This window comes from Colletotrichum chrysophilum, assembly GCF_026319265.1.
Source record: "Colletotrichum chrysophilum strain AFK26 chromosome Unknown scaffold_6, whole genome shotgun sequence".
Taxonomy (NCBI): Eukaryota; Fungi; Ascomycota; class Sordariomycetes; order Glomerellales; family Glomerellaceae; genus Colletotrichum; species Colletotrichum chrysophilum.
The window spans coordinates 691,453-718,233 of record NW_026517293.1 but is presented as its reverse complement, the minus strand read 5'-3'; the positions used below and the strand labels follow the sequence as shown (position 1 = coordinate 718,233).

At 57.3% G+C, this 26,781-nt stretch overlaps 9 protein-coding genes across 9 annotated transcripts; 3 read left to right on the top strand and 6 right to left on the bottom strand.

Annotated features, from left to right (window-relative positions):
• Nucleotides 1–1,798: 1,798 nt before the first annotated feature.
• On the bottom strand, nt 1,799–2,649 carry COL26b_001517 (uncharacterized protein; the record flags this gene model as incomplete). Its single annotated transcript, XM_053174465.1, has 3 exons — nt 1,799–1,937; nt 1,998–2,476; nt 2,548–2,649. 3 exons carry the CDS (start codon nt 2,647–2,649, stop codon nt 1,799–1,801), a joined length of 720 nt encoding a protein of 239 aa, XP_053041775.1.
• An 813-nt stretch (nt 2,650–3,462) lies between these two features.
• COL26b_001516 (uncharacterized protein) lies at nt 3,463–4,641 on the bottom strand (the record flags this gene model as incomplete). The annotated part of the gene is made up of 3 exons (XM_053174464.1): nt 3,463–4,038; nt 4,104–4,550; nt 4,621–4,641. 3 exons carry the CDS (start codon nt 4,639–4,641, stop codon nt 3,463–3,465), a joined length of 1,044 nt encoding a protein of 347 aa, XP_053041774.1.
• A 1,764-nt stretch (nt 4,642–6,405) lies between these two features.
• On the top strand, nt 6,406–6,884 carry COL26b_001515 (uncharacterized protein; the record flags this gene model as incomplete). Its single annotated transcript, XM_053174463.1, has 3 exons — nt 6,406–6,423; nt 6,497–6,688; nt 6,741–6,884. 3 exons carry the CDS (start codon nt 6,406–6,408, stop codon nt 6,882–6,884), a joined length of 354 nt encoding a protein of 117 aa, XP_053041773.1.
• Nucleotides 6,885–7,077: 193 nt separating this feature from the next.
• COL26b_001514 (uncharacterized protein) lies at nt 7,078–8,233 on the bottom strand (the record flags this gene model as incomplete). Its single annotated transcript, XM_053174462.1, has 4 exons — nt 7,078–7,579; nt 7,640–7,787; nt 7,843–7,974; nt 8,113–8,233. The coding sequence occupies 4 exons, from the start codon at nt 8,231–8,233 to the stop codon at nt 7,078–7,080; spliced, it is 903 nt and encodes a 300-aa protein (XP_053041772.1).
• Nucleotides 8,234–9,092: 859 nt separating this feature from the next.
• Nucleotides 9,093–9,815, bottom strand: COL26b_001513 (uncharacterized protein; the record flags this gene model as incomplete). The annotated part of the gene is made up of 2 exons (XM_053174461.1): nt 9,093–9,110; nt 9,135–9,815. The coding sequence occupies 2 exons, from the start codon at nt 9,813–9,815 to the stop codon at nt 9,093–9,095; spliced, it is 699 nt and encodes a 232-aa protein (XP_053041771.1).
• A 5,150-nt stretch (nt 9,816–14,965) lies between these two features.
• COL26b_001512 (uncharacterized protein) lies at nt 14,966–16,890 on the top strand (the record flags this gene model as incomplete). Its single annotated transcript, XM_053174460.1, has 2 exons — nt 14,966–15,104; nt 15,191–16,890. The coding sequence occupies 2 exons, from the start codon at nt 14,966–14,968 to the stop codon at nt 16,888–16,890; spliced, it is 1,839 nt and encodes a 612-aa protein (XP_053041770.1).
• Nucleotides 16,891–17,499: 609 nt separating this feature from the next.
• Nucleotides 17,500–18,387, bottom strand: COL26b_001511 (uncharacterized protein; the record flags this gene model as incomplete). The annotated part of the gene is made up of 2 exons (XM_053174459.1): nt 17,500–17,868; nt 18,109–18,387. The coding sequence occupies 2 exons, from the start codon at nt 18,385–18,387 to the stop codon at nt 17,500–17,502; spliced, it is 648 nt and encodes a 215-aa protein (XP_053041769.1).
• A 718-nt stretch (nt 18,388–19,105) lies between these two features.
• Nucleotides 19,106–19,725, top strand: NUO12 (Acyl carrier protein, mitochondrial; the record flags this gene model as incomplete). Its single annotated transcript, XM_053174458.1, has 3 exons — nt 19,106–19,351; nt 19,473–19,602; nt 19,679–19,725. 3 exons carry the CDS (start codon nt 19,106–19,108, stop codon nt 19,723–19,725), a joined length of 423 nt encoding a protein of 140 aa, XP_053041768.1.
• Nucleotides 19,726–21,095: 1,370 nt separating this feature from the next.
• COL26b_001509 (uncharacterized protein) lies at nt 21,096–23,544 on the bottom strand (the record flags this gene model as incomplete). Its single annotated transcript, XM_053174457.1, has 3 exons — nt 21,096–22,598; nt 22,833–22,870; nt 23,313–23,544. The coding sequence occupies 3 exons, from the start codon at nt 23,542–23,544 to the stop codon at nt 21,096–21,098; spliced, it is 1,773 nt and encodes a 590-aa protein (XP_053041767.1).
• Between the last annotated feature and the right edge of the window lie 3,237 nt (nt 23,545–26,781).

Below are 26,781 nucleotides of genomic sequence, written 5' to 3'. Positions count from 1 at the left end.
GTTCAAGAGCCCATTCGACAGGTTGCCCAGGATCCATCTTTGGAAAAGCCAACAATCGCATGTAAGTGCTGCCGAAACGCTGGGTATCTCCTCTTAACATTTGGTCAGAAAACCTATCGGATGGAAGCGTTTCTCGTCAAGCAATCTGGGAGAAAGTACGAGCTCCAGAAGACCTGCATGAGGAATGGACCGGCCAGGCATGTGCTCGAGATCGAGGGACTACGGACAGAGCTGCTGCGCAACAAGGTGGCGTTGGAGGCTCTGTTGGCGGAGAACGTGGGGTTGCGGGCGGAGAACTCACATCTGCGATTGGAGAGAGAACACTGTTTGGAGCTACTTGAGTCCGTAGGCGTGCCGGCGCCGTCTCAACGTGAGCTTCCATTCTTAGCTGCGGCTGATGACGAAGTTCTGGGAGCGAGAGTCGCGAAATCGACTTCTGATTATGAAGAGGAGTAAGACAACTCCCATCACCTGAGATAAAGCCACCCTCGCTCACACTGCTGACACTCCGACTAGTGGCTTGGATGCTGGCTCTCCTGATGACCAGGTCAGACCACTGCCTAACATGACTGTATTGGCGCAGACAAACCGCAAGAAAACAAAAAAGCAGCGTGCGAAGGCGGCTCGGGAGCGCAAGCGGCGACGAGAGCACAACAAACAGCAGTATCAACAGCTGTTTGGAGAGCATGGTAGCATCGAGAAACCTCCGCAGCCTGTAAAGGCGGGCCGTTTGAGGACCCGACCTTTCAATGTCTGTCGTGGTCCAAACCTATCCTGCAAACAGCGGACTCTGAATCGAGCGACCTGGGAAGAGTTTGAGACAACTCTAAAACCGGACATACGGAGAGATATCAAGACAATTTCGACAGCCTTCTGGTCCTCTGTGAATTGGGGGAAATATTTGTCAAGAAAGGCACGAAGTGAGTTCATGGAGGCCCATCAGAAGTTTCTCTGTACACACGCCCATTTGTCAGATCCAGTCAAGCCAGCGCCCAGTGACAGATTGATGGGTATGTTGCGGACAGCTATGCGTGGCTTCAAACAACACGTTGATTATGTTCGGTCAAAGGGCGCCTCAGGCTTGGAGGGACCGGAAAGGATGTTGAGCGAATTTGAGGAATTGTGTATGGAGAAGTTCAGAATGTAGAATGTGAGTACCGGCTGTTTTTAGAACGATCCGCAGCCAGGGCTTGCTCCACACGTCGTCCTTGCACCTATTTAGGCGTCATTGATGGAGGTGATAGATTTGATTGTCAATCAGCAATGCGATGTTGAGTTGACAGCCAGCCAGCACACAAGCAAAGTAATTAATCCAATGTCGTTGTACACAGGCTTTGAAAGCCCGCAACATCTTGTCGTAAACGCGTCAATCTCTAGGCATCCATGTGTTATAGCTGGACGACCATCATTGTTGCGTTACCTCTGATTCCCTCCTAGCGTGCGCCCTTAACTTGCAGTTAGCCCTGTGCATTGGGAGTACCAAGCTTTCACGCCTTGAGCAATCAGCTTTAGCAGCTCTATGTGCGGCAGGTATGTCTTTCGATGCCCATTGTCGCGTTTCTTACACTAGCAAGGAGCCAAGGGCTGTGATATTTGGAGGGCATTAGTATTTGTTCGGCTAAGATTGCAACACTGCGCCAGTGAATCATTAGCCCTCAAGCCTAGTACGTCAATTCCACAAGTTTATTAGCCTGGACAAACTCATGAAGTATATAGAAGGTTGTGATATATACAGTAGACGGTCGCTACCGCAGCGTTTTTACGCCAATCTTGTTACTTTAGATGTTTACGTCACACATCATGACTTAGGCGCGTCAGTCAAGGGCACATATCGAACACCGAAAAGCTTCTCCTTGACGACCGATCCGTCCTCCTTCTTGTCAATGGCCCAGACATACTGGTCGTAGCCGTTGTCGTCCTCGACGGGGATGAACATTCTGTACTGCAGTCAGCCCCCGCGACGACCGTCGTCGACACAAAGGCAGTCTACTACTCACCTGCCCGGAGCGCGCAGCTGATCCACCAGCTCCTGATGGAGCTTAACGGCTGCAGCGCCGACGTGGATGGCATCCCACCCGGTGCCGCCTCCCTCTTCCCCTGGCCGCGGGGCTTCTACCCACCCCTTCCTCCCGTCGCCCGTGTGAAATCGCACCTTGCCGCTGTCCAGCAAAGCCCGCCCTTCGTCGCTTTTCCGCATGTTGCGCTCTCCCAGGTCCCTCAGCGCTCCGATGTGTTCCAGTCCGACCACCAGGCCCTTTTCTCCCACCAGCTCCGCGAGCAGGTGCGTCAGGTACCCCGACCCCGAGCCTATGTCCAGCACGCGCGGGGCAGGTTTCGTCGCGGAGGGGGTGAGGTGCGGGAGGAGGGATTCGGCAGCGGTGGCATGCATGTGCGGCGCGGAGATGGTTGCTTTGTGACCGATGGACTGGGGAGAGTCTTCGTAGGGGGCGGAGGGAGCGTAGTATGCGCGGTCAACCTAGAATGTCAGCACCTCTCTCTGCTCGCGCCAGCCGTTACCTTGGCGAAGTGGCGAGGCATGCCATTTACCTTGAGAAAGGCGTCCTTGACCCGTTGGTCTTTTATGAGACCATTACGCCACAAGTTCTCGACGAGGTCTTTATTTGATGCACCGGAGCTCCGCCAGGCCATCTTGAAGTTGAGAGGGAGGGAGCGGTGCACTTGGCGTGTGGTTTGATCGTTGACCGAGCTTGGGACGAGCTTGAGAGCTCTCCGAACGAGACGGTACCGAGAAATCGTGGCGGCGAATCAACCCGAATAACGATAGAAACAAATGGAAAAACTCGAGGGACCTGAAGAAGGTGGACAACTGTCTCGCGGTGTATTGAGCTAGGTACGCTTCCTTACCTAGGTGCTTATCAACATGAAGAATGGAAGGTGCATCTAGACCTAGGTATGTGGCGGGAGCAGGTCGATGTTCTCGGGCGATGGTTCGCGTGGAATGATGTAACCGCTTCCCCAGAGCTTCTAGAGCCGCTGGAAATGAGGGGCAACTGCAGTAAACCGTTGCGGTTCCGAGCCCACAACACCCCGGCGAGCGCTAACCTTCGCCCCCGCTTACGGATCATCCCGCTGCGACCACTAAATTCCCTTGAAAGATTCCCCACGAGCACCGCAGGAATGTCACCGTTTTGCTCCGTCAAGGCCAACCGTGTCAGGTAGTAATCAACGCTGTCGAAGGTTTTGTTTGTCACACTAGTCGGGCAGTCGAGGAGCAGATGTACTAGAAACTCAGTTGTGATGTGATACTGAGGGAGGGCCTCGCGCTCCCATGGCCAAATATATATGCAGATTACCCGACGCCGTGAATTCCCCTCCCATTAGCATCCCACGATGACCAAGCCAAGGAAATAGTAAAGGGTGCCATTGTCGAAGACTTTTTGTCCAGTAAATGGACAGCCTAAGACACATTGCTGCGCGTTGTGATGCATGAAGACGCCAAAACTAAACCACTCTCTCCGTCGATTCGCCCTCGGCAATGATGGGCACGGGCAGGCCGCGGTCTGGGCTCTGGAGCACCAGCTGCTCGTGTCGCCTCGCCTTCAGATAGTCGCTAACAGATCTGATAAGGACGAACCAGCCAACTACCATTAGAATGTAGGCAATCCACTCCTGTCCAGTGATGTCCGCCACGCCGCCGCCACCCTCGCCCGTAACCGCGTTGGGGTCGAAGTTGTGAGAATTTGGGTCGGGAGGCGCAGCGTAACCGTCTTGGCCGTTCATCTTGGGTGGATGGTCACCCTCCGTCGTTCCCTTCATATAGAAGCCGTACTGGATCAGCGTGATGCCGAGGCCCGCGCGCGAACCGTTCTTGGCGGCGTGGGTCGAGTGAAGGAGGTAGGTCAGGATGAAGCCGACGATCTGGAAGGACATGGAGATCATGCCGTTCCAGACAAAACTGAAGAGTGAGCCCACGGGCATGCCGTCGATGTAGACTTCGTCGGGGCCGCCGAGGCCAGGAGCGAGGATCGTGGTTTCCCAGTAGGGGGGAGCGGCATCGGCAGCAGCCTGCTCGTACGTCTATTTTCTGTCAGTATTCGCTCGAAATCACGGGTATTCTGCCCTTGGGGATTAATGCGACGTACGGGAGGTTGTTCTTCCTTCACCTCGCCTCCACGCTCGGGCTTCGCAGTCAAGTTGGAAAAGACGCCTTCATTCTGGATGCCGCTGCCGTAAATGCGGAAGGGCGTTGTCGGGCCGCCGGCGGTGGTGGAGGCTGTTGGTGGCAGTTGTGTGACATGGCGTTCGGGCTGGGGTCTCGATTCCGAGGAAGGGTTGCGTGATGCGTCGCGGGAAGCCTGGGTGGAGTCGGCGCGGACTAAGCGTTGTCGGTCATCGGCGTCGTCATCGCTATCGTCACCGTCGGTATCGAAGGCGTCTGCCAGTGCGGGATCAACTCCACGACGGTCGCGCGAGGACGCTCTGGAGTGGAAAGAGGGCGGTGGTGAGTTGGGGACGGGCTGCGATTGTCGTCTTGGCGGAGCGGAGTTGGGGGCTTCGAAGCCGTCTTCATCGTGATCATGGGCATTCACCTAATGGAACAAGACGTGAGTATGTTTGTCGCGGCGGTGGAAGGTATCGGGGCCAGGCTATGAAGCTTACCCTCTCATAACCTCCAGCCATCTTGACGATGTTTTTTTGTGTGGGTTTGCGGCGTCGTGTTGAAATCGAGGAACTCGAAAGGCCCCTTTCGCCACTTCGGACGATGCGACTAGCGTTGATTGATTGAAACGGCGAGAGGGAGATGGGAAAAGGCCAGTGGAAGAAGATGAAGTCGGGAGGAACGCAGAGGAAAAGAAACAAAGCGGCAAGGAAAAATGTCGATGGTCAGTCGGGATCGTAGGAGACGTCGGAGGGAAGAAAGTCGGCAAAAGGAATGACGGGTGTTTGGAGGTTGCTAAAGAACAATGCAAGGAAAAGACGACGAGGGCGACGGGAAACAGCCATAGCGGGCGGGCTTCTGCTGCTGTTCCTCCTGCAGTCGCGGCGGTTGGCTCGGTGTGTTTGGGGGGCAGCCGACGGAGGTGCACCTCACTAAGGGGCGAATGTACGGGTGGAGGCTTATGCGTCGACTTCCGTGCCTTCAGTGTTGGGTAGGCGTCTTACGTAAGGCGGGCTTTGCGACAATAAAGGCGCCAAAATGCCTGGAGCAAGCCCCTGTGCCCCCTGTGGCAGTGATGCCCTTTGACATGGCTCGGGACTATGCGCTAAGCCATTCCAGCTTAGCAGGCCGTGGCCTGGGCCGAAGGTGCTGGAACAGTGGGGAGGACAGGGCGTGGGCACGAGACAACTGGGCGAGGTCGGTCATGTGACCTGCCAATCTACACTGTACTCGCGCGATCCTCCATGTTGATTTCGACTCGGTCTACAGCGTAGCTTTCGTCTCTCGACACTGTCGTGGCCTAGGTAGGAATGGGAGCAATCTGGAATGTTCGAGGCGATATGGTTGCCGCTACCTTACCGACCAATGACACTGGCATACCTCGCTTGAGCATGACAATGATGAAGATGGAGACACTAGCGATAACACCCATTTCTCAACATCCCATAGCCGGCCACATGGTACCTTGTGTTACCAGTTCTACATACATGATTCTAGACTCTATCTCAGCTCAAACTTGCTGTGCCTTTATGGCGTTTTACTGCTGCCTCTTGTCTCGGTTTTGCAGCTGCTTCGTGAGTGGTTATGGGCCGGGGTTGCGCCTGGCACCTTGAGCTGCCTGCTCGCAACTTAGTGACGTGGTTTTATTCATAATGTATATGAGTCCTCCTTCTAAGGGTTGTTGTTATTGACTTTAGAGATTTGGTCTTCTGTTTTCATTTATTGAATTGCTGGATTTAGTCTGATTTGGGGTATCTTCAAGGGTAAACGATCTCTCAAAGGTATTTCACAACGGTTCTTGACCAAAAGGCGCTGAGAAAGCTACAGGGTTTCTCGATCAATGTCCATCGCCTAGGTAGGTATTCAGACGTTTAAACATGAGATAAATGCAAAAAACAATGCGAATTCAGGGCACCATGCAAGCCGACAGACATCACAAAGACTTAATCATGCCCCAGGTACGGTACTCAGTCTCGCGTGCACCTACCCTGTGGCAGGCCGTCGTCAAGAGCCAATCATTAGCCTCACAATAATCCACCCCAAAGCTGCTCTGCCGATTGCCGGAACGGGTAAGCTCCGGGGCAGCGTGCGCTCCAGAAATTAATTTGCGTCTGCCATCCAGCGCAGAAATCCTTTACGTCGATGACGGCGTCTTCCATCTTTTGCGACTTCGCCATCTCGTCGCATTAACCCCCCCTCCGCCGGCAAGGATTCACTTCCACGGCGAGACCATGTTGGGAGAGTAACAACCAAACACTTCACCCTTCCCTGTTCTCTTCGCAAAGATGGCCCGGCCAACAAGCGTGAGTAGTAGTTCCCTTCTTCGCTGCAGCTCCCACGATGCGTCCCTCCGTTGCTTACACGGTTTAACTGCAGCAAGCATACAAGCACTTCCAGCGCGCTCTGGCGCTGTGGCCGAAAGACAATCTCCGCCCCGAAGTCCAGTTCCCCGAGTTCGCCGCCCGCGGCCTCGAGAGGAGGTTTGCCAACCCCGCCGTCGACGAGTTGAGCGAGCTGAAGCAGGCCAACGCCCTGTACGCCCTGGCCGACGACAGGTTCAAGAAGCAGGTGTGTGCCACGGCCCCGTGCGATTGACTCACCTCCCGCTGACCGCCCTCAGTTCCCCTTGAACGGCGAGCTGCTGCAGCCCAAGAGCCAGCCTACATACTTCAATGATTTGCTGAGAGAGCTGGAGGAGGCCCCTACGAGAGGCTGGCTGCAGAACATGTCCAAGAAGCTCAGCGGCATGTTCAGATTCCAGTAATGAAGGACATGATACATCAAATACCCCGCGCATGTCGCACCGTCCCTGGCAAGGCCATGTCCCTCTGCGAGACGTTATTGCTGGACCCTCAACTATGTACAGTACCATGTATAATATCTGTACCCCGTATCGTGTGTCTATGCCAACACAGAGTAGACCCAAACGCCATTCTATTTTCAAGTACCAACGTTTCCTAAATGTATCGCCTCTCGGGGTCCATCTTGTCCATGAAATCCATGCTCTTCTCGTACATGGTAAACACCAGTCCTCCGCTCACAATGAGACGGGCCAGACGAGGCAGCGCACCGCTCCAGAACGTCAGCAGCCCCTCCTGCTTGAAGATCATGCCCGCGCAACGGAACGAGTTGCCGTACTGCGTCCGTGCCTCGATGCTCTGCATTCTGGTCTTGATCGTGTCGAGAGGCTGCGTGACATAGACCGTGATCAGGCCGGCAATGCCACCCATCGCAAAGGTGCCGACAGCGCCGAGCTTCTCCCCGGGCGCGGTGTAGGACTCGGCCAGCTGCTTGAGCATGTTGTATGCGCCGAACCGGGTGGCACTGTTGGCCGCTTGACGTGCCGTCGTGGGGACGAAGCCCTGGAAGAAGCCGCGGATCCCACGTTCGCGGGCGATGATGGGGACGGCGTGCAGGAAGCCGCGCATACGAGGCTTCGGGGATTTCCTATCGTCGATGCTGGAAGGCAAAGGGTCAGCAGGGCGGTGGCGAGACTCGCCGCGATGGGAATTAACCTACAGCGTCGTCTTGATACTCTCAAACGGCGTCACGGCCAGCGCGGACTCTGTGACGCCAGCGCCAAAGCCGGCAATGACCGTCTTGGGGCCTGAGATCTTGCCGTCGGCATCGGCGAGGAGCTTCTTGTACTGGTCAAACGCGACAAATCCTGCCAATTGCGTCGTTAGTCGTTGCCATCGCACACGGCCGCGTAGTCGACGTACGGATTCCCGCCTTGAGGGAGTTGCCGATGATCAGCGTGGTGCAGCCAGCATACCACTGCTTGCCAAAGGGCGGCCAGGGCAGCTTCTTGCCGTCGGCCAGTTGGCGGTTCAGTTGCGACCGGGTCTTGGCGACTATCGCGGGGGGTCAGAGGCAATTCGGGATGGGTGTTCGGCTGTAGGAATTCTTACACTCGGCAGGGTACGTGATGGCTGTAGTTGCGATTAGCTCAAGTCATTGAGTTGTGGACGAGTCCGGTCGTCCTAACTCACCAATCTCCAGGGCGCCGGCCGTAGATCCAGCGATGATGGATCGCAGAACCGTAGGGCCCCCCTTCTTGACGGGCTGCGACTCATCCTTGGTCGCCGCGGGGGCGGTCGTCGCGGTCGACATCGTGGAGTGCGGTGGGCGGGATGTGCCGAGAAGGACGGGTAATCGATGCTGGTTCTCGGGGTTTGTCTCTTTTTTTGTCCCCTTCCCCTCCAAAGAGCTCGACTTGCGTGCAGGCGCAAGCGTCGTGCCAGCGCTCGTGCACCTGCGTCCGAAATCGCGGGGTGTGGAGACCACTGACAAACTCGTCTCGGGTACGTACTGCCTGACGTAACTCTTCACCGACACACCGAACCATTGCTTTCAACTAACACCAGTTTAGTCGATGATGATGAATCGTTTGGGTCCGTTTCTTTACCAAGGAATGATGATAAACTCTCGTTGGTGATTCCTTGGTGCTTTCTAAGTGAACTTGGGTGTTATTAAAGACCAGGCAAAGAGTTTGCGAATTATCCCATGGCATTTCTCGGCAAATGAAGACATACGCGCTTCTCGTCAGATTTCATGTGTTCTTATCCTCTGACTCGAGCATGACATACCTTTCCAAGCTCTCACATTATATCTTACGCTTGCATACACTTGCACATAACATGCTTACCATGGTTCACAAGAGACGCAGTCATGACCTCGTTCCAGGCCAAAGCCCGTGACACCCATGCCTAACACACCAGCAACAACGTAGGCGTTGTTCAAATCGAAACATCCAACCATATCACGTTCTATGGGAAGTCTTGGACTCGACAGAATACGGTTTGCCCAATTACGCAGCATTGATTCACAATATTCACTTGGGAACACAGACGTAGCGTGGGGGCGAAAAGCTTAATTACAGCTAAAGAAGACATGGCCCCGTCTCCCTAGTCTATGAAAGACTATCGTATATATACAATGAAACCAATTTCGCCTTTGTCGGACAGCGTATTTACTGCATGGCAGGGACCTTGATGGAGGCAATGGTCCAGACCTTGCCGCCCTCGCTGCTGGTAAGACCGGTGTAGACAGCACCCTGGCTGGAGCCGATGGTCTCGCCGAAGGAGGTATCCGCGTTGGAGAGGGTGATGACGGTGTTGGCGTAGGTCTGCTCAGCAATGGTACCGGTGCAGCCGTCGTTGCACTCGGTGCCGGTTCCGTAGCCCCTCATGAAGGGTCCGGACTTGTGGTCGAGCGAGCTGATGACCTTGCCGGAGGACACGTCCGTGACGGTCTGGCGCCAGGTGTTCTGGTCGGACTGGAGGGTGTAGTCGATCTTGATGGCCTGGTCGCCCTTGACGGGGGCGGACGTCTCGCTGTCGATCTGGCCGAACGAACCGAAGACGGAGGCGCGGACGCACCACTGGCCGCTGGTGGCACCGCACCAGCTGTTGTCGGGCCAGGACTCGAGGGTCGTCTGGATGAGGTCGCCGGTGCCGTTGGACATGCCGGGCCAGAGGAAGAGGACGCCGGCCTGCGTGGGGGGGGCGGCGCCGGGGGTCAGGGTGGTGACGGCCTTGACGATGGTGGACTTGGAGGGACCGAGGGAGACGGCGCCGCCCCAAGAGTCGCGCTTGGCGAATCCAGTCTTGGTCGGGCCCTCGATGGGGAAGATGCCGGGGAAGGCCATGGCCGAGGCCGGGAGGACGGCCATGAGAAGGGTAGACAGCTGCATGATGGCGACGGTTGGTTTGTGTATAAAAAGAACGGTTGGAACGAATGTAAACGTTTGATGGAGAACGGTATGGACAGAGAAGTGAACGTGAAGAGCTACTAGACAAGACACAGACACGAAGTCGAGGCGACGACTGAAGTTCTTTATACTACACTACATCTCGTTCTTGGCCTTCTAGAACCAACAAGGTCCCAGGCCGCTCCCTAGAAGCACGCGAAATGAGAGGAGCTCAATACAACGTAACACTGTTCAAAAGCGGAGGAGAGGTTCTGGCCCATCACCCGTTGCAAGAACGGAGATATCCTCCATTTGGGTGTTTACTAGGCTGTAAGGGAGTGGCCCGATGGAGCGCTTGCCAACTTCGTCCAGGGTCCAAGGACAAAATTCCACGATAGGGGGACGACAGAAGCGCGTGTCGACTAGAATATGGGGAAGATTTGCCGGTGGGATGTGGTAGTTCCGCCGGGAGAATCCTTCTCGTTGGTCACTACTCGTAAAAGAGGGGCGCAACTGGCGTTGTGGTCTCGTTTGTTGGAAACACTAGTCGAATCAAGGCCTGTCCACCCTCGGCCGAGTCTAGAAAACGGAGCATTATGTGAGGCTGATATAGCTCCCGGATCGTTGGGACAGACGTCTGCTCAAAAGTGAATAGTGAAACAAACTCGTGATAGGCGGAATAACGAGAATCAACTCAAAAGGGGGAGAAAAGGTGACTGCTGGGCTCTAAACACAAGACCCGGGCTGCAAAATCTCAGGGCGTAAGTCGGACTTTGCGTCCGTCATCTTCATGACTCTTGCTCCATGTCCGGACCCCGTGGCAGCAGCGCTTTGAAGTCACCAGAGGCCCATCAATGAATTCCGGAAAAGACCACACCCATCTGCCAAGTCGGCAGAGGGTCCGGACCACGATGTGACGATGCCTCTTAGCCGTGGGTGATATTCTCCCACCAGTGGTAGCAAAGTTGCCGGGATAGCAAGGACCAGCACTCGGCATCCCACCCGATTGACGCCTCTCGCTAAGAAGTGTGCGGTATGGTCCAAATAGCCTTTAACCGTAAAAGGAACAACAACACTCTATTGTTTGCAATGAGATATCGTGTTGAGGATAAAGAATTCGCTTTCGGGTCACCGTTGGTGCCCCTGAATAAAAATCAGACGACCGAGGGGGCACACTGAACAATGACAAGACGGACTAGTCCGGCCCTGTAAACGGGGCCATATGCCGACGACCGGCCAGATGACGTAAGGAAACACTCTGTGTCAAACAAAGGGGCAGCGAGACGATGAAAATGGAAGTCCGGCCGACATCCGCGTTGGGGGAAAGGAAGCGACTCAGGGCGCTTCGAGCAGGTATTTCCGCCGGGTGACGGTGTGGAATTCCGAGCGGCCATGCTTTCGGGCGGAAACATGGCTTGAGTGCAAACCGGACTTGGCGCCGCGCCGTGGTGTCGGGAATTTCAGACTGCGGAGGACCCGAGGCGGCCGTTGGGGTGCAGAAGTCTCCGTGTGCGCGACCGATCGCCCGGTGCAAAATGTCCGACTGGTCGTCGGCGAGGGTCACCTGGGTCCGGCAGTCTGGGCACACGGCCGTCAAGCCTCCCGGATTACGAACCCCATAAAGCCAGCTGACGTCGATCAACCTTTGTACAGAGTACTGCGTACATGTGCTGAGGGTGTTCATCGCGTGTAAATGGCAGGATTCGGGATTCGTAAGGGATGAAGATCCTGAATGATTGACATGATTGAAAATAGAACAGAGGGAAAGACAAAACTAGCTCACAGACGGCTCCATTGATGTGCATTCGGGTTGGAGACGTGACATCACCGTCGCCAATCTCGACATCGTCGACACATCATCGTCAACGTCGTCAACGGCCGTGGCGCCCAGGTGATGCAAGAGTGTAAAGGACGGCTGGCGTGGACGACGAGCTAGGGAGGGCGGCAGTCGCAGGCCGAGAGTGGGTGAATGGGTGTTGGCCACGCTCATGGCACCGCCGGGGAACCCAAGCTTTCAACCCAGAGGCTTGGGTTCAAAGTTTCCACCTGCCAGCTGGCCTTCGACAAGGACATGGCACGCTGAACGGGCTGCTGTCTTACTCCGAGGCATGCGGCGTCTTCCAGGGGATTACCATAGTACATCCGTACGAGCCAAGCCAGCTTCTCCTGTGCGAGGCGCAAGTGTGGCTAAGCTGCCGCTTGTCTTTTGGTGATGAAGACTGTCTCACCAAGAGTTAGGTACTATCGTAAGTACTGCATACTTCGGGGTCCCTGGGATACCCGTCTCATGGCCTTGCGGCACGCGCGGGTGTGCCCCTGTGCCGCGTTCGACTTGCCGCCACAGCGGGCACTGGACCCTTGATGTTGACGTGGAAGGGGGCCAAGAGCCTGTCGATGTCGAGGTGGGATGTCTCTATTCGTTTCGGTTGCAGTGTTGCAGAGGTCTCTCTCTCCGTGGCCGGCGTCAATGTGTGAGTTGGTGTCGAGAGCGAGGAGACGATCGAGAGAGACGAGGGGCTCCCGGCTAGGTGTTCTGTCGACTGACTCTATGCAAGATGAGACTGCAAGTCTATCCCCAACTTTAAGAGGCTGGTGGATGTTCTCGGGGCGACGCTGATCTTCATGCGAATATGCTTATTCGTCCAAGTCGGCCCCCAGTGAATGCTTCATCCCTGTTCCCCTTCCACAGCTCGAGCCTCGAGCCCCTCAGCGCTCGGCGTCTCCTGGCCTTACCCGCTGCGGCCAAAATCCAATCCAATATTCATCCATCCCCTTTGGCAGTTGACATGTGCGTGCTGTCGACCCATATTATCAGCATGTCTGGACTCAGCTGCCATGGCCATGCAGTAGCGACTGTGTGTGTCCGTACATACCAATCCCTTTGGACGTCGTTGTAGCCGGTCTTTCAGGGTCTGTTTCAATGTCCAGGGGTCTCGAGCATTAGTGCATGGAATACAAGGGGACTCGAAGGACAATCCGAGACCAGTCATCGTCATCCAGCGTCTGGAGCGAGACAACGAGACAGTCGCGAGGGCCAGTCGGCGAGGTCGCAGCCTCGTCAGCCCAGTCAGGCAGAGGGGCAGATGAAGCTGATGGAGTCCGAGTGAAGCTCACGCAAACACGGCATGGTACGATGCAGGCAGGGCTGCTTGCCGCATGTGCGTCGCTGTCGCTGTCGCTGCATCATCCAGTCGCCCCGAGCTCATCCCGTCCCATTCATTCTCCCATCCATTCATCCATCCATCCATCAGTCACCTCCCGTGCCCCCATCCCTTCCCTTCCGTGGTTCCGTCCCATTTCGCTCAGTCACCAAGATGCAGCAGAGAAAAGGATGCGAAAAATAGCACAGGCCCCCTCTTTCACACGGAAATCCTCCCGGCTCTGGATCTGCCCCTCCTGCAGGCGGCAACCTTTTCTCAACCTCAGCGAGCAGAAAAGTCTGGTGCACAGTCAGACACGAGAAGACGACGGCGACGAAGACGAGGACAAGTTAGACTCTGATCCGTGCCTCTGTTTGAGTTGAGTTGAGTCGAGTTGAGTTAGATTGCAACAGGCTGGGGGGGTTAGTTTTCTTCTCAGTGTCCAATTTGACGCCAAGACCAGGCGCCGCCCACACTCATCTCCCGCCTTTAAATTATCATCACCGCCGTCGCCGTCCCCGAAGCCCGTCTGCTTGCTGCTGCATAAACATTTCCTGTCCCAAAATAAAGCGGCAGACAAGAAAAGCCGGCAGAAGAAGTAGACACCTCTCTTGTCAACCCCACAAAGCGGCGTTCAAGGACACTCACGGGGCCCGGAGGTCGCTCTGCTTCTCGTTGTTTCGCTGCTTCGCATGGCAATCGCCGCTCACTGCTTCCGCGGAACAGCACAGCCCCAGCCGGCTGACGACTCGTTTTTGCCATTGGAACAAACACCCTGCCGTGTCCTGTTCAACCACCGACTGCGATCAGTTACCTTCGTGCCCAGCTGGTCATCTTCATCATTACCACCAGCAGCAGCAACAGTTGCCGAGTGAATCCAAGCAGGCCAGCTAAGGATTCACGCTCCAGAAACAGAGGCCGACACCCCGGCTTTCAGTCGCAAAAGCACCCTTGGGAGACTAGGGAAGGACGGCAAAGAACGAAACAAACAAACACAAGAAAACAACAACCAGGCACCAAGTTAAAATTTCCTGGTTTCTTTTTTTTCTTCTGAGCATCGACTCTGACCTCATCCAATCCCTCCCGTCCGTGGTTCCCGCGCCCTGCGTCGCCTCGGACGCCTCATCACCAGCAAAACGAACCAACCAGCCAACCCGCTCGTCCCAAGACTGTGTAGTCATTTTTTCCAGGCACGGAATACGCAGCACACACACTCTTCTCAGGCACACACCCACATATACGCATACATACACACACACGAATACCAACGAATCGAATACGGACAGTCTCGTGTGTACGTTGTGCATTCGTCGATTTTCTCATCCAGTCCGTCGTCGTCGTCGTCTGTCGTTTCAACTTTTTCCAAACGCACACGCCCCCAACCACCCGAGCCGTCTGCAGCGTCGATCACCTCTTACTCAGATCGCCCAACCACGCCAACATTTCATCCTCTCTCTGATTCTCCTCAGGTACCGGTATCCGGACCTCCATCATCATCGCAAACTCTAGACGGCTCCGGCCCACACCAGCTCGCGACCTGTGACGGTGACAGCGCCAGCTCCCTGGTCACCCCGGCCACCCGTCTCCGCCCTCAGCAGTCCGCGTCCACGTCCACCCCCGCCGCCGCTGGGCCCGTTTCGCGGCACATGGGAGCTGAGGTGCCGCCTATTTGTTCCCTGTGCCCTGTGCCTTGTGGTTAGGACCTTGGGCAGAGATAATTTGGAGTGGGCTGTGAACGCTCCCGCCTCACATCACCTCCTCGTCTTGGCTCAGCCACCCTTTTCAACCACTCACTCACTCACACACCAACACCACCAGACAATACAATACAATACAATACATTTCAATCCAACACGCACGCCCTGCTTGCATACGTACGCGCGCACTTACACACACCACCACCACATCTCAGCTCATCCTCCCGACCTGCACTCCGTCACACTGTTCACACAGGAACAAAACCCGCCCACATCCCTCCCGTCTGGCCCTGCGGAGAATTCATCCCTCTTCAGAATGGCCACCCAGATCGAGGCGAGGTCTCTGGCCTCGCTCAACTACCTGGCCGCCAACCCGCCCCAATACCCTCACAACCCAGCCGGCGAGCGCCAGGAACCGTTAACTCTCTACATTTCACGCGTGCCGGGAACCAGAGGTATGTTTTAATCTAGCATGTTCACTCTTCTTTGCATTTGCATCTCAAAACAAAAATCTCATGAGCGCAACTAACCCCCCGTCCAGACGTGATTCTCACCACGTCAAAACCACACCTCAAAAACGTCACCAGCGAAGACGTCGCAAACTCCTTCTACTACATCCACCTCGAGCTTCCCGGAGAGGGAAACCGACCGTACGAGGTCGGCCACCAGCAGCCTCAACAACACCTCCGCAACCCAGACACGCCCAGGTCCAGCATCGACAGCACCCGCAGCGCCAACCAGATCCGCCGCAAACCCCTGCCCTCCACCGCAAAAGTCCCCTCGCCACCTGCCGAGCCCGCCCGATCCTACCCCCTCCCCGGATCCCACCCCGCCGCCGGCGGCTACGGCACCGCCTACGACCACTTCCGCCCCGATGACCTCCCCGACGCCCGCCCGGATCTGCCTCCGCGGCCCCTGTCCTACTCACCCCCGGCCCCGGTCCGCAAACCCGTCGGCCCCCGAGCCATCCCGACCCCGGCCCCGGATCACCACGACGTCCTCTACCCCTCAGACGCCTTCCGCCCATCGCCGTCGGGGTCACCCTCGCGCATGCCGCAGGAGCCATCCTACCGCTCGACCTCGCGCCAGTCGACATCGACGCCTCACCAGCACCACGTCCGCCAGCTCTCCCGCTCCCCCTCCCCGAACCGCTTCCACAACACCACCGCCGTGCCCTTCACCCTCTCCCTCATCCGCCGCGACCCGAGCACCGGCAACCAGTGGAACATTGGCCGCGTCTCCTCCCACCAGCTCGAGGACTCGGGCGAGGACTACGAGTACTTCTCCTTCGACTCCGCCGGCCTCTCCGCCCATGACCGCCGCCGCGCCAACGCCCCCCAGCCCCCCATCAGCATCCGCCTCGAGTCGTCCGGCTACGCAAAATTCCGCCACATGCCCCTCCGCCAGAGCCTCGACATGCCCCGCGCCTCCACCTCCTCCGTCGCGCCTCCGCCCTTCGCCAACTCGGAGGATGCCCTCAACTGGCATGCCCAGCAGCAGATGCTACAGCAGCAGATGCAGATGCAACAGCCCCCCTCCGAAGGCGGCTTCAACAGGCAGGTCGTGATGGCCTACGCGAAATCCTGGACGACCAACATCCGTGAAAAGTTCAACTCGCGCTCGCGGTCGAGCAGCGTCGTCGACGAGCCATATGGCAGCCCCCCGCCCCCGCGCTCGAACCGCCACTCGCGCCAGCTGAGCGCGCACTCCACGGGCTCCATGTCCTCCAACGGCAGCGACTCGGGCCCCATCATCACCCAGCCGGGCCACGGCCTGCGGCCCCGCGGCTACGTGTTCGTGTCGCCGTGGGACGGCCGCTGCGAGTTCCGCACGGGCAACGCCGGCCGCAGCGTCAAGTGCCGCCACGTCCTCCCCAGCGCCGGCGGCGGCCAAAGCAACCCGCTCGCGCCCTCGGGCACGTCCAACTCGGCGCCCGTCAGCGAGCTGCGCTTCAATCTGCCGACGACGGAGCTGTTCAAGCAGGAGGGCAAGCGGGAGCAGCTCAGCGGCCACTTTAGCAAGCTGCTCAACATTGGCAAGCCCGGCGAGTACAGCGACGACGAGGACGTGCCTAGTCCGTTCGACCTCCGGCTCGGGCGGGAGAAGGCGGGCGGTGGCAACCGCGGAAAGAGGGCCAAGCTGGGCAAGCTGATTGTTTATCCGGAAGGGATAAAGATGCTGGATCTCGTCATTGCCGCCAATATGGGTATCTGGTGGGGAGCGTGGGAAAAGAGTTTCTAGGGCGTTTTTATGGCTTTGACAGGTTCTGATGGACCATGATGATGAAGAAAAATGTGGTGATTTTGACGAGACTCTGGATTCATGGTAGCGCTGCGTCAAAAATGTATGGGCTGGTTAGGCTTGATTTAAGCAAGGCGTTGGCTGGATATGCCCTCTACATGGCTAACACCCGCGAGTGTGATCATCAGCCGTGGCTATGTGTAAGACACATTAATTATAATCTTCCCACGTTGAATCTTCCACATGCAAGCGTGACTGTGATTCCGCCCGCAATGATCCGGCGCAAAAGGTGTTGCCACTTACTGCCACATATGCTCATACTTGTCCTCTCATCACACCAGACAGCAAGACGTGATACAGCGTTACAACGGACAAAGAAAAGGTTGCTTTTCGCGAGATATTTACACAAGTCTAAAAGATCCCGACCTGTCTGTAGTACACATACACAGCATGCCAGAGCCTCGCCACCGCTGTTGCTGCCGCCGCAGACGCCGCCCCTGCTATTGCTCTGCGCCGCTCTCTTTCTGCTCATGTCCCTCTCAAGCATTAACCCGTAAAGAAAAATGATGCTCGTTTCCTCTCCAATACTCCCTTGCCAATCGATTCATTTTATCTGTAGGGGGCGTCGGCACGGATGACGGCGGCCAGTTCAGGCTCCCACTTGTCGCCGTTCGACAGCAGCTTCTCCTTGTTGTACAGCAGCTCCTCGCGGGTCTCGGTGGCGTACTCGGCGTTGGGGGACTCGACGATGGCGTCGACGGGGCACGACTCCTGGCAGAAGCCGCAGTAGATGCACTTGGTCATGTCGATGTCGTAACGGGTGGTGCGGCGGGAGCCGTCGGCACGCTCCTCGGCCTCGATGGTGATGGCCTGGGCGGGACAGATGGCTTCGCAGAGCTTGCAGGCGATGCAGCGCTCCTCGCCGGACGGGTAGCGGCGGAGGGCGTGCTCGCCACGGAAGCGGGGGGAGATGGGGCCCTGGGGTTTGATGTTAGTTTCGATGCTTCGCGATATTTTGATTCCGCCTCTTCGTTGCTCAAACGCTCTCCGCTTGGTCCTTCATGACTGCGTGACTGTCGGGTGTCGCAACGAGATCAATTCCGACCCCGGCTGCTGTTCCGTGGCTCCCTTCCGCATTTCCATATCTCGTCCCGTCATTTCCCGCGCCCGAATACTTCCAACGCCCTCCCAAAACCAACAAACAAGAAGTCGACCCACCTTCTCAAAGGGATAGTAAATGGTGTAGGGCGGGCGGAAGAACTGCTCCATGAGCACGTACATTCCCCTTGCCATCTCGGACAGCAGGAAAAATCTGCCCATCTTGTTGAGGGTGGACTCCTTGTCCTCGTCCCACGTCTCGAATCTCTTCTGGCGGAAGTTCGTCGGCGGGGGGCCAGCGGGGGTGGCATAGTTGCGGACGGCGTTGGCGGCCATGAGGCGGTTGACCAGGACGGCCGACGAGTTTCTCGCGGCCGGCCTCGACGCTGCGAGGAACATTGTGACGGGAAGCTGCGCCGCGGGAGGCATTGTCGGAGACTGTGTGATTCTCGATTCGACGTGGAGGATGTGCGACGGCTCCAATTGACCGGGCAGGCGGCAGGTCGGAGGGGGGTTGATCGAGGATCGCGGGGTGTCGGGAGGCGACGTGCAATTGAGGGAGTTGCGGTTGTTCGGGTGTTGAGCTTGACGTTTACTGGGACATTTGCCCGGCACTGGGCTGGGGGGGACGAGCTTTGGTGCGGGATTACAAAGGGCGGGAATTGATTGGCTGGAGGTGGGTCACGTGGCTTCCGACCATCTGCCATGTCGGAAGGAAGGAAGCATCATGATGATGAAGCCAGTGGCGACCGGCGCCTGATGCTCAATTGGTCTCGAAAATTTGCATCGGAGTTTTGATAGCATCAAATCATCACTATCGAATTTCGCACTCTTCAAAGCCTTGCGAGAAACGATCATCGCGTAACGTCATGTTTTCCATCTCATCACATGACCAGTCACGTGGCTGCGATCGGAGCTAGCCAGGGAACGCCTCGGGGTGACGAGAAATTTATCATCATGGCAATGACCTCCTCCACCACCCCAAGAGCTCCCATCAGACCAGCCTAGCTGCCACCCCCGAACGAACCATCTCGCATCCCCCCAACCCGACGCCAGAGCTCCCGCAAAGCTTTGCCTTTCTCGACCCGTCCGTCTCCCTCGACCACAAACCACAGCCATGTTCCGCACAGCAGTCCTCCGTTCCGCGGCCGCCGCCTCGCGCGCCATCCGTCCCGCCGTACAGCAGTCCGCTCCCCTCGCCCGCAGCTCTCTCGTCGCGCCCCGTGCCGCCTTCGCCCGCGCCGCCTCCAAGGCCGTCTCCGTCCGCTTCTACTCTGCCGCCACCGGCCTGAACAAGGACGAGGTTGAGGGCCGCATCTTTGCTCTGCTCCAGGGCTTCGACAAGGTCAACGACCCTGCCAACGTACGTTGCCCCTCCCGCCATCACCACCTTCATCACCACCACCACCCGTCAAGACCGACCCAATTGGGTCGCACGGGAGCTTCAAGACACAGAGCTGATACGCATTCTTGCATTTGCACAGATCAAGTCCACTGCCCACTTCGCCAACGACCTCGGTCTCGACAGCTTGGACACCGTCGAGGTCGTCATGGCCATTGAGGAGGAGTTCAGCATCGAGATCCCCGACAAGGACGCCGACACCATCCACTCAAGTTCGTAGCACCGCATCCCTTGTTGCTGCCGCAGCTGGCATCCATTAGGAGGAATATACTAACCCCGCCGAAACAGTCGACAAGGCCGTCGAGTACATCCTCAGCCAACCCGATGCTCACTAAACGCAAACCAAAAAAATGATCACTCTTCTCCGCTAAGCCCGTCTCCCCGGCGGTCTGTACAATTTTAGCCCTGCCCCCGACATCGACATCGCCACTCGCAACTTAGAACCGGGAGGGGGGTAACTTACATGAGAGAGATGCGGCGTCTGTGGCTCTTTCAGCTTATGAAGGGACGAAGGGAAAAGAGAGCCGGAGGGCTTTATTTTGGCCGCGATGGGGTGGACGGTTTGGTATGGTAGCCCACAACGCGGCGCTTCCCCCGCGCCTCGAATGGCAATGCGACGCTGCTCTGCATGTTTGACCATGGCTGGAGCCCGCCCGCGTGGCCTTGTATTAGTGTATAGATTTTGTTCGTCAACATTGGGATCCCTAGTGATTTGTCTGTCCTGTGCACAAGGCGCAGCTGTCCTTCACGTTCGGTTTTATCTCTCCAAGTCTGATCGGGAATGTTCGGGATTGGTCACTTGGGCAAGCCGAGGGATATCTACGTTTCGTGACGATATTTCCTGGAGTCCTAAGAATGGTCATGGATCACTACTAATTCGCCAGGTGAAACCAATCTGATAAGATACAACGACAACAGCTTTTGTATATAGTGGACGATAATTAGACGGTGGTATCAGCTTTTCCTCTTCCAAACGTCTCTAATGCGGTGCCGAGTCACGCAGCCTGCCGACCCGTGACAAGTAGACGCTGGCCATGTTCTATTCCACTTTCAGAAAATCCAAGAAGAAAAAACAAAAGACTCGCAAACGCATGTGCCAACCTGGCCTAACCCTCCGTCATCTTATTTTAACCTCCCCATTCCCCACGTCAAAGCGAGCATTTACAGCCTCCCTATACATTCATTCCCTGAAGACATATCCTAGAACCCCAGTCTCGACCTGGGCTTGGAGGTTATGCTTCCAACCAGACAGAGCCAATATATCCTCCATTTTAGATTTTAGTAACGAGCGAAAGCAGAACGGCCCGACGCAGAGCTACTGCCGCCGGGCACGTCCAACCTATTACAACCTCCAAGATCCAATCCGTGTAAGCCTAGAAGAAGGAGAAGGAGGGGGGTAAAGAGACGATAAAACTCCAGCAAACTCCCTGCCCTGTTGTTGTGTAAACAGCCACCCCGTAGATTCCGATCCCTTGCTATGTCCCTTGATTTTTGAAGACCGGTTATTTTCGTTTTCCGATGGCGATTTTTTATGCCAATGCATGCTATGAAAGTCGTGGCTGAAATTTGAGTCGTAGAGTGTCGTCAGGGTGTGGAAGAGTCGAGAGCAGACCCGGGGAGCCACCGAGTGGGATGGCGTTCCATCAGTCGCTATGCCTTTCTCCCGGGTGTTGTTGTCAACGTCCTTTTTGGAAAAAGTATCACATCAACGTCCACCAACCGTCTCGACGCTGACCGAGGGCTCCCGCTGCTCCTTGGCGAGGCCAGAGGTAGGGGTAGCGTTCTTGCCGGAGAGAGCGTTAGCGTAGCTCCATCCGCCTCCGATGCCAAACCCGGCAGAGCCCCGCTTGCGAAGCCTGGCGGAGGATTGATCCTCCTCTTCTTCCATGTTGAACACAAAGGCGGGGTCCTCCTCGTCGATCGGGGTCGTGTACCGCCCGGTGACGGAAGAGCTGATGGACCCGCTCGAGACATGGCGCTCCATGACCCGCTCCCGCTCCTTTCCGATGGGGCCGGCACCGTTGCTGGGGCCCCGGCCGGTGGCCGCCAAGGGGTGCAGGTGCGGGCTGGCGCTGCCGTCGTCGCCCAGACGGGTTCGCTGCAGCTGCTGGGTCAGCGCAGACATGGACTCGCTACCGGCACGAGATCCAATGGGGCGGGAGGACAGGCTGCCGTTGCCCATCTCGTTGGAAAGAACGGAGTTGCGCAGGGGGCTGCCGACGTGCCCAAAGGCCGAGGGGCCATGCTTGTGGAGCTCCTCCTCCTTCTGGCGTTGGAACAGAGGCCCCCAGCGGCTCGGGCTGGCTCCGGTGATGGGGCTGCCGAACTTGGTCGCATTCTCGCTTCCGGGCTCGCCATCGATAGTCCGGAGGGAACCCCGGCGGGCCTTCTCGGCAGGGGTCAAGAGATCCTGCAGGTTCTGGGGCACATAGTCCTCCTCGAGGAAGGCAAACTCGGCCTCCCAATCGTGGTCGACGGTCGTTTTCGGCATGCTCGCGCTGAGCATCTTGGGCTTCGCGTAGCGGCTCGAGTGCATGGCCCGCTTTCCGTAGTACTCCTCGCCGGACATGGGCTGGCTGGGGGGACTGCTGGATGCAGTGACGTTGGCGGCGGCCAGGTATTCGCTTCCACCGAATGCAGAGGTGTGCAGCATCTTCAGCGTCTCGGAGGTTCGGGAATCCTTGGCGTTGTTCAGCGAGGGGGAGGGCGACTCGAGGCCGAACTTTGACGGGACGGACGAGGGCCAAGGACCGCCGGGGAAGAGGGCGGCGTTGGAGATGCCCTGGGAATCGAAGGAGGCGGGCAGGGGCGCATCGAGGACGGACAAGCCCTTGGCGTTGATGGGCGAGAGGCCGAGGCCGAATCGGGATGCTTCGTCGTCGCGCGGGGAGCCGTAGTTCGAACCGGGGTGGGAGTAGGTGGTGTCGATGGTGGGCAGGCCATTCTCGACGCTGGGCTGGCGGCCCAGCTGGTGCTGCCGTTCGTCACCGTAGGGATATGCGGAGCCGTACGAGGGGGCGCCCTCGCGGTAGAGACCCGAGGTGAGGGCGCTCGTCGGGTGGTATCCGGCAGCGGAGGTGGGGTTGATTCGGCCGCCGAGGGTTATGGGAGAAGTGCCGATGGTGACGCCATTCTTGCCGTAATTGATGCGGCGGCCGTCGGGAAGAACGTGGATATTAGCGCATTTCGGACCGAACTTGCAATTGCCCTGCGAAGACGGTTAGAATGGCGACGGTGGAAGACGCAAGACATGGGTGATTGAATGTGACATGTCGCCGAGATGGCGGGCGCGGGCGTAGAGGCAGGAGAATGGTCTGTGTGACCGAGGGGCAGAGCGAGATTGCGGAGGTAGGAGGGGCTGGGGGGTGAGGGGGCGCATGGGCGACATTTCGCGATGTTTTCCGCTCGTCGGGAGGAGGCAACGCAACGCAACGCAACGCACCTTTGCAAAGTATTTGCAGATGTTCTCGGCGGCAGCCCCTAGATCGTGAGAAAACGGACAGGCATTGCCGGCCTGGCAGGCGCCTTGACGAAAGAATTTGCATGGAACGTGGGAGGTGTCTGTAGGGCAGAGGCGAGACAGGTCAGCCATGGACAGAGAAGAGAGGCAGATAAACAGAGATAAAGACTGAGAGAGAGATTGACGCAGGCGGGGGAGGGGAGGAATGTTGCTCAAGGACGGGTGCGGTGCGACGTGTTGCAGAGGAAGCGAGACGGGGGCGGCGGCATTGAATGACGAGACAGCTGGCATGGCAGAGGGTCGATTTAGAGGGCGAGGGTATCGTGAGCCATCGTCGACGTTTGCAGACAATGCACCGTGCCATATACCGACACCAACACCGCCATCGTCACCGACACTGACACTGACAACCTAGACAGAGACGAAAAGAGAGAGAGAGGACGAAAGAGAGCGGTGACATACTGGGTGGGCTGCGCGGGCCGTCAAACCTGTGAGCGGCGGCGACAGCGGCAGAGCCGGCGGCGGGGGACGCGACTGACGGCATCGGGCTCATCATGGGGCTGGAGTGGCCATTCTGGGATTGTGTTTGCTGCTGCTGCTGCTGCTGTGACTGTTGCTGCTGTTGTTGCTGGTGTTGGAGGTTGAGACTGCCATTGCGCGCATGGCGATAGTCGGAGCCGTTGGTCGAGGGCATCTTGGGGGGAGGAGATCGACGACGACGACAACGACGACGACGATGATGTGGAGGAGGGAAGAGAGCGGCGGCGGTGGTGGTTATGGTGGAGGAAAGGTTGGACGAGGCACCGGTTGAAAAGTCGCGGGCTGCCCAGGCGGGACGAGAGGGGAAAAGTGGAGTGGGACGCCCTGTAGCAGCAGCAGGTGGTGGCACCCGGGGGAGGGGAGGGGGTCGGTCCAGTGCTGGTGATAGCGGGCGGACAGCGCTGTGGTCGGGCAGATTGGTAGTGGAACGACGCTGGAAACGCACTCAACTGACTGGCGCTGAGCTGTTGTCCTGCTTGAAGGGACGAAGGCGAACCGACAAGATGGTCTTTGGTACCTGGCTCTCCAAAGCAAGAGGAAGGGCGGCGAGAGAGAGACAGTCTAGACCAGTCCGCGCCGTCGGTACCTGGGCACGCAATGTGCGTAGAGACAGGGTGTGAGAGTGTGTGTGTGAGTGAGCGTGTGAATGTGTGAGGATGCTGGTGGAGGGGAGGGGGAGGAGCGAGGATGACGGCAGGCAAGCAGGATGATGAGCAGCGACCAGGGTGAGGGAGAAGCAGCCCGAGAGAGGACGACGCTGCACTAGACCGAATCGTCCAAGTAAGTGCCTGGGGTGGAGGTCGCCGGTACGATCGGTGCGGCAAAGGCGGTGGTGGTTCAAGGATGTATGTGGTAGATGGGAGGAGGCGGCCCCTCGGTCAGACGCGGGTTTGGCTGCTTTGGCTCGGAAGAAGACGACGGCGATGATGAGGGGGGAGATGAGGAGCACAACGTCTGGTTGTTGATGCTGATGTCGATGAGGATGATGATGATGATGATTGTAATGTCAATGTTGTTGTCGTTGTTGTCGCTACTGATGCAATAAGTCCCAAAGTCTATCACAAGACGAGGGACGAAGGAGCCAGCACCAAGACCAATGGAAACCAAAACCGGGGTCGATGCTGCAGCTGAAGCCGTGCTGCGACCGAAGTGTTGAATGTCTCGAGTCAGCCACTCAGTGCGGTTCCCTCTGCTGCGATGAGACGAGAACCTGTATGGATGGCAACCCGACGACGCAAAGACAGAGTTAGAGAGAGGTCGATCGACGCCCTTGCAGAGAAGATCCGCAAGAAGAGGGAATCAACCAGTGTCGGCAACAATCACAACAAGTGTAATGTGATGCAGTGTAGTGTAAATGCGTAGTGTCTAAGGTAGTGTGTGGTGCCGGTGTATGAGGCGGCACACGGGGGCGGGGCGCGGCGCTTTCTGTATGGGAGCGCAGCCAAAAGACGATCGATGCCTTTGGCTAACAAAGGTAGCGCCGTGCTGGACTTGATATCCGTTGCTTTGTACTTTGTCAAGGACAGCAGGCGGGCCAAGCAGGGTAAGAAGGTACCGAGTGAGCGATGTGCATCTGATGCGACGCGATGTCTCCCTCTTATGCCTGGTCTGCGGGCGGATAGACGGTGCGGACGGGCGGCCGGGCGGGATGCCCAACGCAGGTAGATACCCAGACAGATAGATATACACACGATAAGGATTCGAGGAACCCCAGGATGTTGGCCGATGGCTGTGAAGACGGGGGCCTTTTGGAGACCTAGCTATTTTGGCGGGTGGCGCGAGTAAGAAAGTGTAAGAAGTAGAATGTCCACAGAGATCGGATGGACTGAATGTGAAGAAGAAGAACAATAACAGTAATAGCAACACGAGAGTGAGCCCGATGATGGCGGAAGCTGATACCAAGATACCGCGAGATGAGGCAATCGGCGAATCAGCTGCGTGCTCTATGTCGTGCCTGGGCCTGCGAGGTTGGAGATTAGATCAAATGGACAAGACAGGCGACCTACATCCCCCCCGTCTATCCATGTAGCCATGTAGGTAGGTACACTTGGTTCAGAGAGAGAGAATCCCCGCCGGTTCAGTGGTCATGTACGTACCCAGACACGGAAATGCTCGTCGACTGCCGGTTACCTGACCTGGCCTTGCCTTGATTTGCCTTTCTTTGCTTTGCCTTTCTTTACTCCAGGCGGCAAAACGGACTGCGTATCTGGCGGGCGGGCGCCGCTGGGGGGGTTCGACCGTCGCTGTCGCTGCTGGCTCGGCCGACGCTCTGCTCAGGGGTCATCTCCCACCGCTGGTGGCGTCTTGTCTTTCTTGAGGGCGGGGGGGGGGGGGGGGGGGGGGCAACGAAGGGCAGCACACTGGGGACAGTGAGGAAACGGATGACTGGAGGTCGAGTATGCCTAGCTAACCCAAGTGTTTGTTGGTCTTGGGTCCAGGTGATGTGAGTTGATGGTATGGTATGTTGTGGTATGGGCGAGGCGAGACGAGGCGCAGACGGGAGCTGGCGACCACTTCAACGGCGCTGGGCTAGGCACCTCCTATTAATAATTCGACTTTGGTCGTCGTCGACAGACTGAAGAGGCAGCAAGATGGAAAGAAGGGTTCATACAAGCTCAACCATGACTTTCGGCACACACGGGAGCGTCCTCATCATATAAGTGAGCCAGCCTCCATCGCAGACGCGTTCGCCTCAGCGACCCCCTGCCCGTCAAACACGGGGCGCCGCTCTCTCACTCGCTCACCTTGACTTACATGCATCAGTTCTGATCAAGGGACCATCGTCATGTCTCTTCTCACACTCGGCCTCGCCTGGAAACCCACACAATACTTCACGTCATTGCAAGTCATGTAACCAGAGCCGTGATACCCAGCCCGTGAGTACACGCCTCTCCGTAGACATCGCGAGTACCCTCTTTTTGCCCATGTCCATGCCCATGCCGCCCATCCACTCGCTCACCATTGCCTTCCTTGCCTTGTCCGCCAAGCCATACCGCATGCCGTGTTAGTCGAGCCTCACTCCGCGGTGGCTAAGACATTTTCTTCTCGTACGAGCAAACATCAATGTCATGTCCATGACCCGTCGGCGGTATTCCTCGCGGTGCAGCCTTCATACGTGCATCAGACCCTCGTCGATGTCTCTTATGCCTGCCCACTCACTCCCCGACCGGCCCCTCAACTCGACCCCTCACCACCACAACAGCATCACCACCACTACCACCACCACCACCATTACCACCATCCTCCAGACCAAGAGACCCGAGGTGGCGTGCCTCCATCACGCGGCGGCCCCATGATGCCCCGGCGCCCCAAAGTTGCTCCATGCCCTCGCCCTCTCTCTCCCTTTCTCTGCCCCCCTCAACCATCGAATCCCGTCCTGCAGTACTGGGAC